Source organism: Aquila chrysaetos, chromosome Z (genome assembly GCF_900496995.4).
Source record: "Aquila chrysaetos chrysaetos chromosome Z, bAquChr1.4, whole genome shotgun sequence".
NCBI lineage: Eukaryota > Metazoa > Chordata > Aves > Accipitriformes > Accipitridae > Aquila > Aquila chrysaetos.
This window is the reverse complement of record NC_044030.1, coordinates 71,876,501-71,897,872: the sequence shown is the minus strand read 5'-3', so window position 1 is coordinate 71,897,872 and position 21,372 is coordinate 71,876,501. Positions and strand designations below refer to the sequence as shown.

At 38.3% G+C, this 21,372-nt stretch overlaps 1 protein-coding gene across 1 annotated transcript in view; it reads right to left on the bottom strand.

Moving 5' to 3' along the window:
- OXCT1 (3-oxoacid CoA-transferase 1) overlaps positions 1-21,372 on the bottom strand; it is an 85,371-nt gene that overhangs the window by 6,911 nt on the left and 57,088 nt on the right. Inside the window, exons 14-16 of the mRNA XM_030004308.2 lie at positions 11,754-11,843; positions 5,820-5,900; positions 3,762-3,863 (exon numbers count right to left, since the gene is read on the bottom strand). Of these exons, the coding sequence (XP_029860168.1) occupies positions 3,762-3,863; positions 5,820-5,900; positions 11,754-11,843 (273 nt within the window). The remainder of the gene's footprint in view (positions 1-3,761; positions 3,864-5,819; positions 5,901-11,753; positions 11,844-21,372) is intronic.

The following is a 21,372-nucleotide window of genomic DNA, read 5'->3' as shown; positions in this document are numbered from 1 at the left end:
ATACAAATATCTGTTCCTAATGTGACTTCTGCAGTGGGGGGGTGATTGATCAGGAAAAAACACAACATCCATTTAAAAATGAACTCAATCCTGCAACAGCCTGTTTCCTCAAAGGAAAATGTACTTCCAGAAAATAAAACCATATCCTCTATTATTCTGTACTCATTGACTCAAATTTGGGCAGTCAATTTCTTTTTAAACATACACTAGTCAATTGCTATTCAACTACTTAATGTTTCCTTGGCAGATGCTTTTCCTAAACTCCATGTTATCTTTTAAGATCAATTTGTAAAACTGAGCTTTTAGATTAAGAAAAAAAAAAGGGGGGGACAGGGAATTTTTACCCAGACAGACTTATGCTGATTATTTTTATAATGAAAAACATCTGCAAAAGTATGGTTCTCAGTCTGTCCTCTCATGGTCTTACCAACTGTGTAAGCCAGTACAAGCCCAAACAGATTACCTGCCAAGGTGATCTATATGCTAGGCAGCAGCAAATCTGATTTAAGCGTGCAAGATAAGCCAACACTTTGTCTTCACAGCACAGTAAAATCAAGGGAAAATTGTTTATTTTTTTATATGATGCCAGTCTATAATGAAGACTGTTGACTCTAAATCACGTTTTCTTTGACATTTTGTTGTTGCAAATGTCCTTTAGGAGATGTTTTTCCAAAAAAGTAAGCAGACTGTGAAAATGGGATTGTATAGCCAAATGTCTCAAAGCAAGCCATACAGGCTATAAAGTTCTCCTCTCCAAAAAGGAGTAGTCTGCTTGGGAAGATATAGTTAGATATAAAGGTACAGCCATCACTTAAAATCTCACTTGTAATGAACCTAGAGAGATGTTTTAGTTCAGATCATTCACTGCATCCACTGAAGAAAGCTGCTAGAAAACGGTCAGCGTCTCATCTTCCACCCATTAGTTCTGTTTCAAACTGGCAAAACATATAATCCAAAAAAACTGCTTTTACTGTAGCAATACAATATCACTGAAGTTCCTGACACCGATATAAACAAGAACAAGATGTCTCATTCAGTGAACATAAATAATCACAAGCACAACTGTTACTCTTGCAAGGAAGCCTGAGGCAGAGTGTTGAAATGTGGAAAAAAGGACCGAGGATGCTGCATTCTGAACAAATGCCTATCACAGTGCTGAAATCTCTATTTTCTTTCTGAACTTGAAAACTTAGTGAAGGAGCTGTAGGTGTTTACTGTATACAAAAAGCAAAGCCATCAAGGGTCTGATATTATCCAACAGTGGCCCAGTCTTGCTGTCACAGATGTCAACAGAAGTTTTGGTAAGGATTTCAGTGAGAGGAGGACTGGGTCACTGTGGCCTGGAAACATTCTTTAGGTGGGACCGGGGCGTAGGAAAGGAAGAGCTAGTGGTTTTCCATACCACAGCTTTAATAAACAAATCATTGTGGTTCATGCTTTTCATCTGCAGCAATATAGAGATTTCAGGCACTTTTGGAACTACCACTCAGTAGGTAACACTGACCCCCATGCATACCTTGGCAGAAGGACATGCTCTGCAAGCAAGCGTTGCTTTGCAAGCATTTATGTAACCCGCATGCTTTCAAGATAAGTATATGAAAGTGCATAAACCAAACAGCATCTACATTTTTCATGCCCATAGCTCCTTTAGTGCAGCTTGTGATTTCATGCATGGCCACAGCTGCCGTACAAAGCAGACTGTGCTGGAGTTTGCCTTCAGGAGAACCAGGAAATGGTGCCTGTGAAGCGTCCCTTCCTGATCCCAGTGAGACAGATGCCAGGGACCTAGATGGAGGATTGCTGCAATACTTCTCATCAATTGCTAACTTCAGGTTATCCTAAAGATTCAAAATTTATACCACTCCTTTGTAACAATTACAGGAAAGCACTGATGGACCGTGGGTGGTGTCAATCTTTTCTTTTGTCCTAATAGTCTTGGCCTATCATATCCACCATGCTGCTGCAAAGCTTGATCTCACAGTCCATCATTTTAAGCTTATAACTTCCTTCACTGAATTGTTTGGTTGCTTCTGCTTTCATTGCCTTGAGCCTAGGCTGCTGGACTTTACTTTGGGTAACACGTGCTCAATTAAATACATACGTATTGGTCACCTGAACCAAAAAGAAACCAACTCCTTCCAAACAGGCTCCTTCCAAACAGGCAGGTTTGGAACACATAAGGACTAGTGTCTTCTGAAAACAAAAGTCCTTTCCTGTAGTTTCAGTATATTAAAATGCATACTAAACATGGCACCTTCAAATTCATCATGAAGTTAATCCTCAAATTAAATATGCAAGAACAAAACAAAGTGACTGACTGCAATAGATACAAACCTACAAGGTCATTTTTATGTTTTAGTTTTGGATGCTAGCTGCTTGACAGCCTGATCAGCCAAAGAAAAAGAAGTCCTGACATTATTGAAGTTTTTAAAAATTGATCATTTTTCCTAAATCACAGTCAGAAGATGAATGAATAATTTCTTTTGCACACAGAATTGCTGAATATGGAAGGTTGCTTCCACTGTAAATTAAAAAATAATAATGACTTCCATAAAATGTTACATGGAAAATTAATAATGGAGCAAAGTGATTTTGTAGCAGTTTCCTGCACTCTGCAGTTGCAGGTCAACCATCTTTAACTGAACAACTTTTCATGGATAAACAAATGTATTTTCAGAAGTGAACAGCTCTTCATTTCAAATATTTAAAACTCCCCAAGAAAAACATACACGATCATATTTAGTTATGACAAATGCTCTCTTATGGACACAGGAAATGAATGAAATTTCACAGGCTCATTGCTCAGAAAGTTTTACTTACTGCCAATAGTACGCTCAAAGCCTTAATAACAAATTCTTTCGTATACTAACTGCTCTGCAATCTTTCAATTATACGTCCAAGCCCTGCCATGAAACTCTACAAAGAGGAAGAGTATTGCATCATTACCAAATATTCCCCGACTATTTGTACAAATCAATTTGTGTACTGTCATACTTGGTGTCCTCACCAAAGGAGGGCTGACCTGCCCCAAAAGACTTCACAACACAGAAGAAAAGATTTTGTAATGTGCACGCAGGAGAAGGCCATGAAGAAACTACATGTTTTCAACCACACATACGCAATCACTTACAATCTAGTGTGCTACAGCTTTCCTTTAATAAGCCAGTTTTGTGTTAGCATTAAGTGAGACTTGAGAATGAATGTGAAGGTCAAAACGCAGCAGCTTTCTGGATTAACGCAGAGCATAAGTTTCATTCATACAAGGCAATGGGAGAGAAAAAGCAAAGATATCAACAGCAGAGTATTTAACTGATTGGCACTAGTAACACAGAGTGGACATGTGTAGTCACCCCTGTGGAGAAGACTCGCAACCCCACCGAAAGATAGCATAAAAACTTAGCAACAGAGAGTTAGCTAAACTAACTTACGCAGTGGAAAAATAAATATTCATCCACCTCTCAGATATGAATCAGCTCCCCTCTTCAAAGCATCATAAAAGTTCCCTTTCCACATTGTCATTTTACTCTTAGTCATTTCTCCATCTCTTCTGTTTTTCCTAGCTTTAATGCTTCCAACATAATCATACTAGATTAGCCCTAAATTATTTTCTTACTTTCATTGTAAGTCCCACAGGTGATCTACCCAGCCTGCATCTATAAGGAGGAAACTTACTGCATCTACAAGTCTTCATGTGATGAGTATTTGCGGAGAATACTTGTTCTGACAACAGTCTAACTATACTTGTTTGTAAAACGACTTACTGTGAAGTCACAGCCAGTGCTTTTCTTGATATCATCCACTGTCAGTCCTTCCCAGATTTCCACAAGGGTCAATCCCTTCTTCTTGTCCACATCAAACACAGCCTGTCAGGTTCAAAGAGCACATGATTTTTTATTATCAAAGCAGAAAATGAGGATGTAAGTAGTAATATTGTACAAAATGGTGTGCTGAAGTAGGTAGCGTTCCCTCAGTAACAAAAGATGCCATTATCAATCGGTTTCACTTTTCAGACTGACCAATAAAGATTTTTGCTACATTTATTTGTAGCTGAAGTAATCTAAATATGAGATGTGTTAGTTTCGTGGGAAAAAAATGCAACTGTTCTTCTTTGCATGAAATGAGGACCATGTCTGCTGCTCCAATCTGGTGAGAACTGGGAGGTGAGACATTCTTTGCTGCAAGACATTGCTCACCAAGAGATCATGAAGGAAAACAGAAAAAGACAATGTCTCCCTCATTCTTCTATTTCGTTTTAAGGCCAGTAGAGTGGTACAGGGTGGTTGAACACCTTTGCCAGATTATAAGCTTCTCCAACAGCTACTGCACACCCAGTGCAAATTTTAGTATTTTCAGAAGCTAGCAATGAAAGACAAGACTTCTTGTTGTATTTTTAATAGAAAGCCTGGGAGGAAGTGGCTGAAGGAGCAAAGGCTGTTCTTTCTCATGTCTTCATAAGATATGCTCTCCACTTCCAAGGCTCGCAAGTGCATCAAATAAAAACACCTGTAAAACCATGTGCAGTTTAATGGTGCCTACCAGAGGGAGATACACAGGTGGCAAGCTAGTTGCCAGGCAAACCGTAAGGTCTATAGTCTTATTCCTTAAAAAAAAAAAAAAAAAAAAAAAAAAGTCAGTAGCAAAAGACTGGTGAAGATTGAACTTGAAATGAAAGTGAAGTCTTAAGTTCATCACAGAAGTGTACTAAAGTTCAGCTGTCCTCTGGTCACATGAAACTGATTTATGGGACTGAAAAACAATAGCTCCTCTAAGTCTTAAAAAAGAAGCTGGGCATAAGGAACATACAAACTAGGCAGCTAGTGTGGAAACAGAATTTGCAACACTATCCAACATTTGTACATTTGTGTCATCTCCTAATAAAGCAACAAGATCTGACAAGTGGTGACTCTGAGAGAAATTTGCTTGTTGTTTATTTTCTGTCAGTCCTTCTTCACTCATTTTTTTGTACCTTACATTTGTATGTGGCCAGTTAGTAGAAGACTGGAAAAACTTCCACATTTTCATTTATTTTCCGTTACTTTGTAGAGAAAAAAAACTTTAAATTACAGTAGCACTATGCCACCGGGAGAAAGCAAATTCTACATCAGCACCTTTGATACATTCCACTTAGTATGATAGATGGCTCACAGAGGGACTACTCTAAGCCCTTAAAAATGTAAACACTGATAAAAAAAGCACTATGATTACAGCAAAAACCTTAAGTCACTTATCCTTTGCTGAAAAGATCCACTAATGTCCTTTGAGCAGCAGCAATATCTGATGACCACATGTACTTGCACTGGAGAGCAAACTGCTTCACAAATGGAAACAAGTAAGGACAAAAGAATTAAAGCCCTGCTACAGCTACAGGTTTTGTTTCTCTGAAAGAGTCTGTAGTATACACCAAGATGCCAATCGTCTGACATAGATGTGCTACACAGTTGTTGCTCTGCTGGAAAAAAAACCAAGCTGTGATTACAGCTGTGTTTGAGGATTTGCATCTCACATGGCAAATTTTCAGGAATACTTTGGGAAAAATAAGGAGATATACACTTTGGATACTTTTCATGCGTGGCATCTTTGTTCTAAAGGTGTCTAAGAGTACAGTCCAGTATGCTAGATGTCAATGGTGAAAGCTTTAAAAGGAAAAATATTAGCCCCCAGACCTCTGGAACTGAACTCCAAGGCAGTTTTTACCTTTCATTGGCAACAGATACCAAATATATTCTTCATTTTTACTAAGTTTTACTACTTTTACTAAGTGTCCCTTCTTAGGGATAGAGGAGGAAAGTATTGACAAGGATTCAAAAAAAGTACTTTACCTTCTCTGTAATGATGCGGTTTACACATTGTTTCCCAGTAAGTGGTAAATTGCATTTTTCCAAGATTTTATGGACATTGCCCTGTATTTAACAATATACAGACAAACATTAACTTTCAAAAACAACACAGCTTACTCATAATTTAAATATGTGCATGAAAATCACAGCCATAGCCACTATGTTACTGAAACATTCACTGTACTCAGATTACTCTTTGAATTCATTTCAATGGCAGATTAAATGTCTGGCAATTTGGGACAGTTATTACTTAAATCCCACATATAGGGAGATGACTAGTAAGAATCTCACTGTACCACAGAGTGGGCTCCTCAGTTTAGAAGTTCTGCATACTTCTGCTTAATAATTTGTCTTTCCTGCTGCAATGTGAGGATGAGAGATGCATGGGACCTCACTGATGACACAAAGGATGAAAATTAGGGAAAGACATTGCAGGCATGACATTTCTCTGCCTTATCACAAACAGTATGTGCAGGATCAGCCAAACACACAGGCATTTAAAATCCCCAGGGCTCAAGTGCACAGTCATGCTCTGAAAATAGTAAATCCAGTTTCTTTACCCAGATTGAATTCCTATTCCCTCCATCTCTCCAGGAAAGCCCAAAAGCAGACTAAGAGATGAGTGCAATATGCTTATCTTCAACCGCTACACAGAAGTTATGTTATCTTTGTTTTAGACAGAACAAATTAGCATGCAAATACAGTAGAAAAGAATGTATATATAGAAAATAGAATTTACTTTAAGGCACTTCCTTTTCTGGGGCATCAAATGCCAGCTACTCTAAAACCTGGGAAAAATATTACCTAATGAGAAGACATAGCTTCTGACATGAAGCTGGGCAGGTAAGGTTTGGGTGGTGAGGTTTTTTGGGTTTTTCCTTCTTTTTCCTTTTTTCCTTCTTTTTTTTCTTTCTTTTTTTTCTTCCATTTTTTTAATAGGAGTTTACAAATGTCTTTAGATCCTGCTAAATGAATGTAAGCTGCAAGAGCTCTGAATGGATGTATAAGAGATGGATCACTACATTTTTAGTCAGTATTTGTAGGCATTTTACAAAGGCAGCATTAAGCGCCCATTTTTCCCATTATCACATGCTTTTATCTTTTCTCTAATTATCAATTTTCAGTTATGCATTTCAAAACTTGCAGAGTATTACCTGTCTCATTTAATCACCTGAATGCAATACTTTTTAAATTTACAATCATCAGTTTGCCTTACGGCTTAATATAAACTCAGGAACCATCTCTCAGGCAGTTTTGACTCCCTGAATGATAACAAAATGAGCAATCCATGTGCTTTTGAATTTATCTTTTTCTGTGAAGAACTCTTTCTTCATTCTAATTCTGATTATACTGGCAAGATCCACATCTGGTATCAAGGCAACTACTCTCATGAAACTCACTCACTCTTAATAAAAACAATGACTTGCAACAGTGTTAGGTTCAGTTGATCTACTTATGTCTTGTCCATCTTGAGGACCTTCCTGCACACTTTGCCTAAGAGACAAGATTAATCTGTGCTATTTGTATATCTTCAGTAATGTATCAGGTAAACTTCTCAGCCATATGAAATGAAGTGTCTCTTCTTGGTACCCAGCTGAGATTGAAATGCATGGACTTGCAGAGGTGACAGCTTGAATGGCTCCTGTGACCCTGAGAACTGATACATTCCAGCTTCTCAACACTAGAGCTGAAGATTAATTGTATTACTAGTTAGCATTAAAGGTGACTTTTGGAAGACATCCATCAGGGCACTATCAGAATAGGAATCCAAATGGAACTCCATGAATTTTTACCATCTGAGTTTATATGGCATTTGTTCAGATAAAGGAAAAGACTGTTGTGTAGATACATAAAACTTTAAGGTGTTTCAGTCTGCTTTAAGTAAAAAATTCTGTTGTTGAAGAACAAAAATGTCCTTAATCTTCCACAACACATCATAATCAAAACTATTCACAAGGATAGAAAGGAGTTTTCAATTCCGTGCTCCATGTTTCAGTCAGGTCCAAATCAAGTGCTTAAAACTAGTTTCCGGTCTATTTTTCTGAATGGTGTAGACAACTCATTTCACAACATGGAACAATTGCCAGCCGTTAATTTACTATGTTTCGCAAAACATGTCAATAGTGGCATGGGGATAAGAACTTGACTTTTATTTCTCTTAGGCAGTATTTAGCAGATGAGGCACAGGTGCACAGTGACTGCTTAAAGATTAAATAACAACCTTACATTCTATTGTTTTTCTTCATGGTTATGTCATGGTTTAACCCCAGCCAGCAGCTAAACACCACACAGCCGCTTGTTTATTCCTCCCTACTCCCAGTAACGTGGGGAGGAGAAGAGAAAAGAAGAAGTAAAACTCGTGGGTTGAGATAAGAACGGTTTAATAACTAAAGTAAAATAAAATATAATAATAACAATAATAATGATAAAATATAATAATAACAACAACAATCATAATGAAAAGGAATACAACAAAAAGAGAGAGAAACAAAACCCAAGAAGAGACAAGTGATGCACAATGCAGGTGCTCACCACCTGCTGACTGATGCCCGAGCAGCGATCCGCCCCTCCCAGCCAATTCCTCCCAGTTTATGTACTGAGTGTGATGTTCTACCCTTTGGTCAGTTGGGGTCAGCTGTCCCAGCTGTGTCCCCTCCCAACTTCTTGTGCACCTGCTTTCTGGCAGAGCACAGGAAACGGGAAAATTCTTAACTTAGTACAAACGCTACTTAGCAACCACTAAAACATCAGTGTGTTATCAACACTATTCTCACACTACATCCAAAACACACCGTACCAGCTACTAAGAAGAAAATCAACTCTATCCCAGCCAAAACCAGGACAGGTTATAAACAAAAGAGTAATTTCGCAAAAAATACATTATGAAATACTGTAATGAATTAGACTTAAGGTCCATTTGCCAAGTGTCTCACAGTGGCCTAAGCATATGGAGCAAAAATTGAGCCACCCTTCCACAGATACACCCTCCTGTTTCCTGACATGCTGTGATGTATAGATTTCCTGAGCTAGAGACTGCTTCTGGGCAATGCTATTTAATTGTCACTGATGAAGTCAACCTCATGAAACAGTTTAGTCCCTTTCATATAGAACTAATTCTTTGAGCTCCTGCATCATCCTGCTGATCATCGACAACTTCATTAACTGGCTGAGAAAAATGTTTTAAACATGCTGGTTGCTACTTTCAGATGGCTACCCCTACTTCTATTATAAGGCAGTGACTAGCCATTCAGCATCCATCTTCTCCATGCCCTTATTATTTTGTGTATTTCTATGTTACTCTTCCTAAATAGCATTACTTAAGCTGAAGAGTCTTCTACAAAACTCATTTCATGTTGTGTCATCTTTCTTCTGTAGTTTTTGGTTTTCATTACACATAAAAAATTAAGTAATTAAAAATGTAAATAGTTTGGGGCAGAGCCTGTTAATTTTATTCGTAACATACTGCATATCAGAGTTTAAAAAGAGGAAAATTCTTTGAGTATTTATTTGAGTGTTAAGACAGACACTAGCTTCACCCTCATTATTAAGTGTAAATTATATTTTGCCTGCACTGCAAGGACTCACCCTATTGCTATGTTTGAAAACTGCAACTGTGTACTGAAAGGAGAATGCACTTTTAAACTCTTAGAAAACTTATTTTAATGTTGAACAAGAAATTACTATTGTACAAAAACACTTGAAAAGGATTAAAAGATCCTTTACAAGATCACAAATCAGACAAAACTGACTACAAGAACCACCTATTACAGCAACTCTTGAACATGTTTATTGAAGGTACTATGTGTATCCCATAGCCTTCCACTGTATTTCCATCCATCAAATCTTGACTGCTTTATTTACAGGAGACTCTGGCATCTAATTATAGATTTCTTATTATTAATTTGGAGAATAAGATGAGAAAAATGTCCCTATACTAAAAAGCCAGCAGACACAACAGACTGTCACAGTACATGCAGACATTTCTTTCACTCAGTAGCACACTGGGTTTTGAGCAGGACAGAAGATTGCTCCTCTGATGCATAGATACAGATGCACTAAGTTTGTGAGAAAATATTTGGTGTAAAAAATTAAAAAGCTGTGAATATAAAATCGGCTCTGTAAGAAGCAGTCACCCCAATAAAAGGCTTCTGACTTTCAGAACTGGTCTCATGGGTGCTATATTTGCTTGTGTATAAAAAAAGAAAAAAAAGAAAAAAGAAAAAAAAAGAGGAGCACCTGAAAACTGTAACAGCAGCTTCTGATTTCCAAACATTAGACTTCTATATTTCATCATCTTCACTTTTGAGCAAATAAGAAGCAGCAGTATGAAGAACCCAAAAAGAGTCTAAGTAAGAGGAAAGAGTGCCAAGAATACCCTCCATTTTAAAATAAGAAAAAAATGAAAAATCATACACATAGTTTAGTTTTTCATTGCCTTCTCACAAAAGTACAAGAAATAATTTCTGAAAGCCTATAAATGGCTCTCTAGAAGTGCACACCAGGCATCCCATGTACATAAGAGCCCATTTATGTACAGATATGCCAAAATAAGTAAGGCTATGCCTTATGTTTGTAACAGTGAAAACTATCTGTGTTTCCATCTTTTTCAGGTTTCCTACTGGCAAAAAAACCCAACACGAAACAACTTCCAAATATTGTACTGGAAAAAGATTTTGTTAATAGTACTTCTAAGAGAAAAACTGGGATCAGTAATTACACTGTGTGTGGACTCTGAGCCTTAACGAAATTCCACAGTAACTAGAAATTTAGCATAAATATTTATTCAGATCACATGAATACCTGAAGTAAGTGTTTAAGCACATGGATAATTACATATCCAGTTTTGGGGAGTCTGTGATAGAGATGCAAGTCATGTAGACGAATTTGCTTTGTACTTTTGTTTACTTATTTACACACGTGCATGCAAAAACTATTGGGTCAGACTCAGCCTTGTTACTGAAAATGTGCCCCTTGAGATCACAGCTTAGTATAAATTGTGAAACTACTATATTTACCAACAATTTTTTTTAAAGTGAAAATTCATTCTTCAAATCACATTTAAAAAACACACAACTGTTAATATATTTAACTTTCATATTTACATATTTACTATAGTTTACCATGCAAATTCCTTATGCTTGCCCTTATGCATTCTGACAGGGATACTATCTTGAACATACACAACTAATTCTTACTGCAGACATACAACAAATTTAGAATAACAGAAACACAGAAATTAAACAAAAAGTTCATTTTTAAACATTTGGTATGGTTCCCTGAAAATAGAGATTTTTGTCCTTCAGCACGTTTTTCTCATAGTTTGGACAGTCCTGTTTCAGAAGGTTCAAACGACAAGTTTCCTATGACCTTCTGTGGGAGACTATTTATATCTATAAAACTCCTCCCTCAAAGAAGTCTCTAGATTAACCTCTTATCACATAATGTTGTAAGGCACCCTGCATCTCATCATGCCAAAAAGATCTCTTCTATTAAGCCATCAGTACCAATTTGACTGGTAACTTCAAAGGTAAATATCTTTCCATCACAACAAGTATTTAACCATGGGGAACCCCGTTTTTCAAATTTTTCAAAGGTGAAGAGTAAAACCTCTGGGGTAGCATCTGCTGTAGCTCTGGCAATTGCCACTCTCATTAAATCTGCATGAAGTAACTAAAAAATGTGTGCAGCTTTTAAACATCAAGTTAATATTTCATTTTTTTCCATGGTGAATGATTCACTTACAAGAAGAAAGGAACCATACTAACCTAGACCCCTGTTACACCTCCATCATAACCAACATCAGAACTGTCAAATCCTCATAAAGTAGCAGACTGAATGTAAGATGTTGTTTGTGGTTTTTCTTCTTTTTCGGTACAGCACAAAACACTGATTTAGAAAGAAGCGGCAGAGCCTTACCTTGGCTGAGTGCTCCATGGTGACAACCACTTTGGTTTGCGCACTGGATACCAGGTCCATGGCACCACCCATTCCTTTCACCATCTTACCCTAAAATTAAATTTTTAATGGAAATGTAACATTTTTACTATTTAAAAAAAAAAAAAAAATATATTGCCTGCAATGACAGCACAAGATATTCCCCTTTTCCTGCACAGAAAGCCCACCTATTTCATTTCCACTGTATTCAAACACTAGCAGAGCTTCACCAGAGCAAAAATATCTGTCTCATTCTCATTCTAGGCTCTATATGATGCAAATAGGAGAAGAATGATGAATTGAATAAGGATCCACTGCCATGGCTGGTGCCTTGGGTGTAACTTAAATCTGAATAGTACCACTGGCTTAATGAAGCCCTGACACTGAGGAGCGATAAAGTTAGTTCCAATGGTTCTAATATTAGAAAAGGAAAGTGTTCATTCTCCTGTTGATAGAAATGTCATTACTTCCTCAAACAAAATCTTTGCTTATGAAATGTAGCAACAAGAACATTTGAGCACTCTCTACCTGCCAGTTTAGGAAGCCACGACTCACATCACTGTATCAGCACAAACCAAACTTTTTGTTCTATTCCAGCTGTCTCTGGATGTCATTCCAGAACATGGGCAAATAAATGAATGTGGATCAGTATTCACTTCCGTTTGTCCCTCAAACCAAGCAATACTTTCTGCCTCTCTGACTTAAGTCTTCTCTTAAAGAGTGTCAGAATTACACTTGTTATCACAGCAGCTGTATTATGGCTTGGTGCTCAACTACCTATATTTTTACTTTCCATAATGCTACAGCATTCAACCCCTGCCTGCTTCCACCACCTTAAACTGATCTTGGAAGGTAAGAGGTCCAGACTTGGCACGCTTCTGACAGGAAATGACCATAAGTACAAAGTTCTATCAGTATGAGCAGAGCAGTCGTTTTTGGACAACAAGCACTAGACCCCAAAAAACAAACAAGGCAACAACCTCATATGCCACTCCAGAGTTGCTGAGGAGGGCAGAAAGGGGAGTGGAACATTGAGGCACCTGCATGATAGGGGAAGTTAGTAGGAAACAAGAGGCAAGGAATTTTACAGATTAAAATAAATTAATTTCTGTCTCAACTGCTTTGTATTTGTTCTCTTTTGACTTGTCATTATCTGTAATTAATATAAATTATGGACAATAATACAATGTACACTGTTTTCTATATAAAACCTAAAAGTATATGGTTAAACAACTGGAAAACTTCCTAGTATAAAGCTTTTCTCTTATGCTTCCTTTTATTAGCTTTGTGATTCAGTACCTTACTAGTATCAGTACCTGTGGTCCATGATATGAAATATATGGAAGAGACTTGTCTCATTAAGCTGCCAGGCCAGCAACTTACTGGTGTCTTGATCATTATGGTCTCTTGATCATCATGAAGGGAATATACACACACACATACACCCCAGTAATCATATTTCCTTATTGTTTGCACAGTGAAGAATAAATCACATCTTCCTGTATCTATAAACAACCACTTTGGAATTTCTCAGGTCAGATTAATATTTAATCACATTAATTAACATCACTACTAAATATTTCTTTGCAAACACAAACCTAAAAGAGATGAAGGGATTTATCTCTGCTTAACTTCCTGGCACTGCTCAGATCATTCTCCATCCTACCCAGAAATACAGAGCTCTTACAGTGACTGTAGTGACCTCTCATCTGCCTGCCAGAGGCTCACTGACAAGATAATGCAGAGTACCTGAAGACGATGGATTATCTCCCCAGTAACTCAGAACAGGTTTGCATTGAGGATTATGCTACCAATACACCTGTCCTGACAACGCCATTAGTTCACTTTACAAACCTTTTAGTTCTGTTAACTAGTAAAGAGCGACAGCAACTAGGACATATCTGAAGAAGTAAGTGCTGATGAAGGACAATGACCAATCTACTGCTGGAGAAGCTGTCATACAGGACTGAGAGAAGAGACTGCATCCCTTTGCATACACAGAAGCAGGAAAATGCCAGTTAAGTTGAAGAGAAGGACAGGGTCCTTTAAATTGCTACATTTACTACTCCTCTTTAGGCAAACATACTCATCACTGTAGGATGCCTGGTAAAGCAAATAAATTAAGCATTAACTCCAACTAGCCAAGTAATTACATGCTTTTATTTTGAAGACTATCCAAAGCATAAGAGCCTTACATCACTCTCAGTGCATCTACCAAACTCCCACAGTTTGCACTTTCCCGCACACCATAGTGGCATAGGGAACAGCTGCATCTTAAACTTGAATTAAAATGCTCAAAACTAAAAGGTGATTCCCAAAAGACATTTTGTTCCTTTTTGCCTAGGATAAGCATGCAGACCAAAACAGTTCTGATATTTATAAACATTGCACATTTACAAGCAACAAGCAATTCCTGTTTCTTTTAAATTTTCATACCATATTTAATTGCATCTGATGTAAGTTAGGCTGTTTTATTTGAATATTTGCATGTAATATGCAGTCTGTCATAAAAATAAACATTTTCTCTTCCTGAAGACTGCTTGCACCAGCCACCTCTGCTGTGAAATCTCTGAAAAAACTACACTGGGTTTATAACGCTGGATACTAGCTGAAGTGGGAACTATACATTTCACTTCAATAAAATGTTAATTTTTATTTATTTTTGATTGAACAGAGCAAATTTCAGACAGTAAAACTATACATATTTGGTTACTTGATAAGGCATTTAAGTGTAATGTAATAACCTGTACCAAGCTCAATAGTTTTAAACAATTAATAAAAAAAAAAAAAAAAAAAGGAGGTATTTCAAATAAGCAACTGCTAAAGTACATTTGCAGGTTTTCTGCTGCTTCTTACCATGTTGGTAAGGTCCAGGATAGCACATGTCCACCCCCGACCCTCCCCATTTATTTATTTAAGACAATTTTTGTTAGTTTCCAATTACATTGGTGCTGTTAGCTTAAGAAACCAGAAGGAAAGACAGTTCAGTGGTAGAGCACTGGTAATTTGAAGCAGTGTTATAAAGCCCACTTCATCAGCAAGAGCTTGAAGTGAGAAAAGTTTTTTGAATTACCCATCCGCTTCCTGGGAAGTGCAATGTTGACAATATTTATACAGAGGGTTAGGAAGAGGACAGAAACAAGCTGACAGTTTCCTTGTAGCTTCTCAGTTACCATAAAAAGTCCATATTGCAAGGAGGAATTCTGCTTTTCCCATTGTGCTTCATGAGCAGTTCTTGCTAAGTGTCAGTCCAAATAATCTTGGGATGCAAGAGGTGTAAATTCATGGACCTGATGGATTTTATATTTTTTTAATTAAGATATTTAGCTCTTCTGCTTCTTCACAGACATAAACCCCCACAAAATTAGTGCAATTTCTTATAATGCCTACTTATTGCAAAATACATTATTTTGTTGTTGTGGTGATGGGGCATCTTTAAAAAAATATGAGAGAAGGGTACATATTTTCTCATCTGATGTCTTCATATCTGAACATCATTTAAGTGGTCAAAATAGAACATTAAAGAGCCTGAGAAGGTGATTTAGCCTAATAGCAATTCCTAAAGAGAAACCTTCCTGTTGGTTTGGTCACTTGTGGCATCCAAGACAATATCTGCGGCATTCCAGCAGAAACTTGTGAGTACTTCAAGGTGCACGAGACAGTCAATATATTTTTCAAGGAAATGTGAAGTTCTCCACAATGGTATTGCAAGCTAGAAAAACGCTCTAGCAAACAGGAAACAATTTATAGGAAAATCCAAACAGACTAAAAAGAGGTGGCTGAGAGAAAAGAGGAAAACTCAGGAGCCTTCAAACACTAGTAAGGTCTTGAATCCATGCTGGTGCTATACACCTTTCCTCTATATTCCCAGGGGGAAGGACTTTTCTTCCATAACAGAACTTTACAGCTACTCCCAACATCATAGGATACAATGCACCTGAACTGATCTGGTTAAGTTAAAAGAACATAATCTTTTGAGACAAACACATACCACATCAACAGTACAGCGAAGCAGATGCTAATGATGCGTTCAAGAAACAACGAAAACTTACCAGTGGTAAATGCAGAGTTTAAAGTATTAGAATGCAGATGGAAATAAAAGCTTGAATAATTCCATTTAAAACTGAGTATCAAAGGACAACCAAGGTGAAAATGTATACCCATTTGAAAAGGAACTGAGCTACTTCCCTTGAGAGTCCTTGCCCATGTTGCCAACTGCCCTAATACTGTATTAAATAAGTAGCATTTAGTCTGAAATTTTTCTCTCCTTCCATTAAATAAGAGTACATATGCCTCACACTATGCTCCAATTAGTAAAACTACTATTTCAAAAACTGTTACAAAAGATAATGAATGCTTCTAGTCTAAACTACAGTCCTCATGCAGGCTTCCCATTCAATCTGAATTTTCAGGCATCCCCCTGGAAGACCTTGAACAAGCTACCTCATATGAGAGAGTAAAAATTTTAAGAGTATCAGTTTGGTCTCTGACAGTCATGGCCACAGACACAGACTAGGTGGCAGGTACAGAACCCATCGCCAGTCTCAGCTTACTTATGAAAGGAAATAATTATATTATGCCAGGGACAGCTACTAAAATTCAGAGCAACTGAAACAGTATTAACTCCACAGAGAAAAGCAGAAATTAAGGTAATGCAGTGGGTACAAGATACTTCAATCAGCACCATCAATGTTGCTAACGCTGCAGTCAAAACGATGAACTCAGGACTCCTTCGAAGTTTTCTGCTCTGTCCCTCTCTGCAGTGGTATGTATGCACTATTAACATACATTAGTCACACAGGTCTCCCTCTTCGTATAGATACTACCTGTCTTCACAGATGTGCTAGCCTCAAATGACAAGCACAGCACAAGTAAGGAGGTCATCAAAGCCATATATAACTATTTAACAAAAATACCTCATGAATTGTTGTGGGGTTAGATGTGGTTGGTTTGAGGGGTTTTTTTTTTTGTTTGGGAGGGTGTTGTTTGGGAGGGTGTATATTAGCACAGACCTTAACTTTGTACAAAAAAAGATACCAATCAGAAGGTAATATCAGAAAAAATACATACACATAAATCTACTCTAACTACATAAAAATGTAGATGACAATCCTTTGCTCATTGCTATTAGTCCTGTCCAGTGTTTAAAGGAAAAGTACATTTATAGTTGATTCTAAAATGAAAGCCACAACTATTCCAGATTTGACTTTCCATTTCTTCAGTGAAAAAGACTAAAGACTGTATCAAAAAAGATGGATAAAGCTGAAGGTAAGTGTTCTGAAATATACTTCCTTGTTAAATCTTCCACTGATTTTCTGTCCTTACATGGCACAATTACAGAATTATAGTAATTATACTGTCAACTATGACAGGTAGATTAGATTTTATTCTGAGTATATGACTGAATAAACATTACCAAGAAACACTGGGAAATCATTAATGGGATTTTTGAATCAGTAGTGTTGATAATGCAACAACACAACAAAGAGTTAATGCTGGCAGGATGTGACAAAGCTGAGCACACTCTACATGCAACAGGGTAAAGATATTTTTTCAAGGATGTCCAAAATTAAGATTTAGTTGTATGGCTTAGCCATACAGAAAATCACCTGATTTTCAAGAATACTAACCAGATATCTCCTAACGCATACATAATGAAGAGCAAAATTTAAAAGTAAGAATAATTTTTGAAAGAATGGAACATAAATTCTTGAGTGACTGATACTTCTTTGCAAAATTTATTAATAACTCTTCCCCAAAATGTAGCATACACAAATATGTGCACTAACTATATTTATATTTTTACTTTCCATAACCAGAAAATTAAGGCAACATAAAATACGTGCAAAGAAAGTTGGTCAAATTTTATTCCTTTATTCTCCCACAAATCTAACTTGAAATAACCATTGGCAACAGATTCGAATGACTGAGTGAAATTCAAATGAATACATTAAGAAACTGCATCTCAGGAGCAACTCTAAACAGTCTGTGACATGCTTCATTGAAATGGATTTGCTGTACAGTGATTAATGTTTTTTCAGTGTAATGGGTCAGTTAAACCTTCCATTTACCTTTGCATACCACTTCCAAAACACACAGTATAGCATGCAATAATTAAATATTACTACCAACATAATACTGGTCTTACTTGAAAGTGATGGTTCCGTATCAGTCACAATTGTTACCACTAAACCACAAATCAGGAGTCTTTTGACATATGCTTGTATTTTTGAGACAGGCAGAATTTCTTCAGCTCCTCTTGTTATACAGATGCCTAATGCATAGCTGCCACTTCCCATATTGAAAATTTAAGAGATTATGAATAAAATACCAACAGTGAGCTCCTACATTCCTTCCATGCAGTCTGAAGAGAAATAAGCACACACAAAATTGATAGAAAAAGCCCTTACAAAGGTGGAAGAAGCAGAGCTAACACAACAGGCTCCCTTTCTCCTTTGAGGCTCCAGGACTCTTCCAATGCTGGTAATTATGTGCTGCAAGGGCTCTGCAGGGCTTCCAGGCACGTGTTTCTTGGGAGAGCAGCAGTAAGCTGATATACTACTGTAGGCTTCATTCCAAGACACGTGTCCGCAAAAACCTAATATCTCTTCAAATTAAAATAATATCCCATTGAAACGTAGATTTCCAAGGAGACACTAGGTAACTGCAGGTCCTGTCCTTCTCCTTTGTTCAACTACTGCTGTATAAGCCCTAATCAGCCATGGCCTAAACATCAGACAACTTCACATTACTAAGAGAAAGCCAGTCACTGAACATAATTAATGTGCATATTTTCTATTCATACAGAATTTAGCTCATTTGTAGTGCTTAATTCATTTTATGGTTTAACAGTTAAAATAAGTTTCTCAACATTTCTTGCAATGCTGTACGACTTGAAACAAAACATGGTTTGATGCACTCAGTGCAACAGAAATACTAGAAGAAGAGAGCTACTACACAAGTGTGTTTAGATTCAAAATGAAAATAAGCCTTGTGCAAAGACACCCCTATTCAAGCAAACTGGCAAACAGCCAGCAACAGGACTCCTTGGAGAAGACCTACAGTGCTCTCAGGCATTCAGGGATACATGTCCTTTCTGCCATCATTAAAAATGCTAATTTGAAGTCAGAAAAGCTCTTGCTGTGGAGCCCTCTGCTCTCAGGTTTGGCACTACAAATAATAATTAAAATAAAAAACAAAACAAAAAAACCCTCCCGCAGTCACATACTCAGCTGGCCTCTGCGACTTTATTTTAATTTTAAAAATATCTCTATCAACAAACGTATGGTTCACCTCACGTTTAAAGTGTCCAAAACTGTACAAAAGATGTACTTTGAAGCTCTGTAGAAAAACTACAAATAATGTATAAAATTATATTCCTAACGCGTTAGGTTATACTGACCTCTACAGATGAAATTGAAAGATTTATTACTAAATTTTTATTGGGATTCCTCATGTCTTCTTTTCAGATAATTTTCTTTGATAAGGCTTAGAATGTTTGTGTCATTTTATTTCTATTTATTTCATTATTAACACTTTAATTCTTTAGGTTTGGCTGCTCCAAGTCAGAGCATTAAAAATTAAAGCTGCAGCTTCTAAAATTCAATGTTTATTTTTTTCCAAGAACGATCCATATTCATGTATCCAAACTCATCACCCTGCACAAATTACATCACCCTCTTCCTCAGCCCCCTAACTGCATTACCGTAGCTATCAAAACATGAATTTTATACTCCAACAGAAAGACATACAAAGCCAGAGTTAATTTTCTTGCTGAGAATTTTATTTGGTTTCTATTGTTTGTAAGTGATAGAGATGTTAAATAGTATCAGTCCTGGTATAATCCCTGAGGCTGCTGCTTGTTAACTGAACTGCTGGCCACCAGGCTTTGAGCCTAGCGGTTTAGGAAATTGCCAGCTTCCTTGGCACCATTGGATGCATCATGTTTGCCCTCATGGACTTAGACATGTCCAGTTTACTTAATCAGTCCTGAGTAGTACTCTTCTACAGTGGGTACTACCCATCCTCCCCCAAATTCTACCACTAGCCATAGAGACCATGCCACTAAAGTCTAAGGCAAAGATGTTGAGTACCTCAGCCTTCATCCAGAATCACAGAATCATTTAGGTTGGAAAAGACCTTTAAGGTCATTGAGTCCAACTGTTAACCTAACACTGCCAAGTCCACCACTAAACCATGTCCCTAAGTGCCACATCTACACGTCATTTAAACAACTCCAGGGATGGTGACTCAACCACCTCCCTGGGCAGCCTGCTCCAATGCTTGATAACTCTTTTGGTGAAGAAATTTTTCCTAATATCCAATCTAAACCTCCCCTGGTACAGCTTGAGGCCATTTCCTCTTGTCCTATAACTCGTTACTTGGGAAAAGAGACCAACAGCCACCTCACTACAACCTCCTTTCAGGCAGTTGTAGAGCGATAAGGTCTCCCCTCAGCCTCCTTTTCTCCAGACCGAACAGCGCCAGCTCCCTCAGCCGCTCCTCATAAGACTTGTGCTCCAGGCCCTTCACCAGCTTCGTTGCCCTTCTCTGGACACGCTCCAGTACCTCCATGGCTTTTCTGGAGTGAGGGGCCCAAAACTGAACACAGTACTCGAGGTGCGGCCTCAGCAGTGCCGAGTACAATCACCTCCCTGCTCCTGCTGGCCACACTATTTCTGATACGGGCCAGGATGCCGCTGGCCTTCTTGGCCACCTGGGCACACTGCTGGCTCATATTCAGCCGGCTGTCGACCAGCACCCCCAGGTCCTCTTCCACCAGGCAGCTTTCCAGCCACTCTTCCCCAAGCCTGTGGCGCTGCATGGGGTTGTTGTGACCGAAGGGCAGGACCCGGCACTCGGCCTTGTTGAACTTCATACAATTGGCCTCAGCCCATCAATCCAGCCTGTCCAGTTCCCTCTGTAGAGTCTGCAAACTTACTGAGGGTGCACTCAATCCCCTCATCCAGGTCATTGATAAAGATATTAAACCGAACTGGCCCCAAAACCGAGCCCTGGGGAACACCACTTGTGACCAGCCACCAACTGGATTTAACTCCATTCACCACCACTCTTTGGGCCCGGCCAGCCAGCCAGTTTTTTACCCAGTGAAGAGTGCACCCATCCAAGCCATGAGTAGCCAGTTACTCCAGGAAAATGCTGTGGGAAATGGTGTCAGAGGCTTTACTAAAGTCTAGGCAAACAACATCCACAACCTTTCACTAAGTGGGTCACCTGGTCATAGAAGGAGATGAAGCTAGTCAAGCAGGACCTGCCTTTCATAAACGCATGCTCACTGGGCCTGATCGCCTCGTTGTCCTGTACGTGCTGTGTGATGGCACTCAGGATGATCTGCTCCATAACCTTCCCCGGCACCAAGGTCAGACTGACAGGCCCGTAGTTCCTCGGATCCTCCTTCCAGCCCTTCTTGTAGATGGGCATCACATTTTCTAACCTCCACTCAGCTGGGACCTCCCCAGTTAGCCAGGACTGCTGGTAAGTGATTGAAAGTGGCTTGGCGAGCACTTCTACCAGCTCCCTCAGTATCCTTGGTGGATCCTATCCAGCCCCACAGACTTGTGTGTGTCTAAGTGGTGTAGCA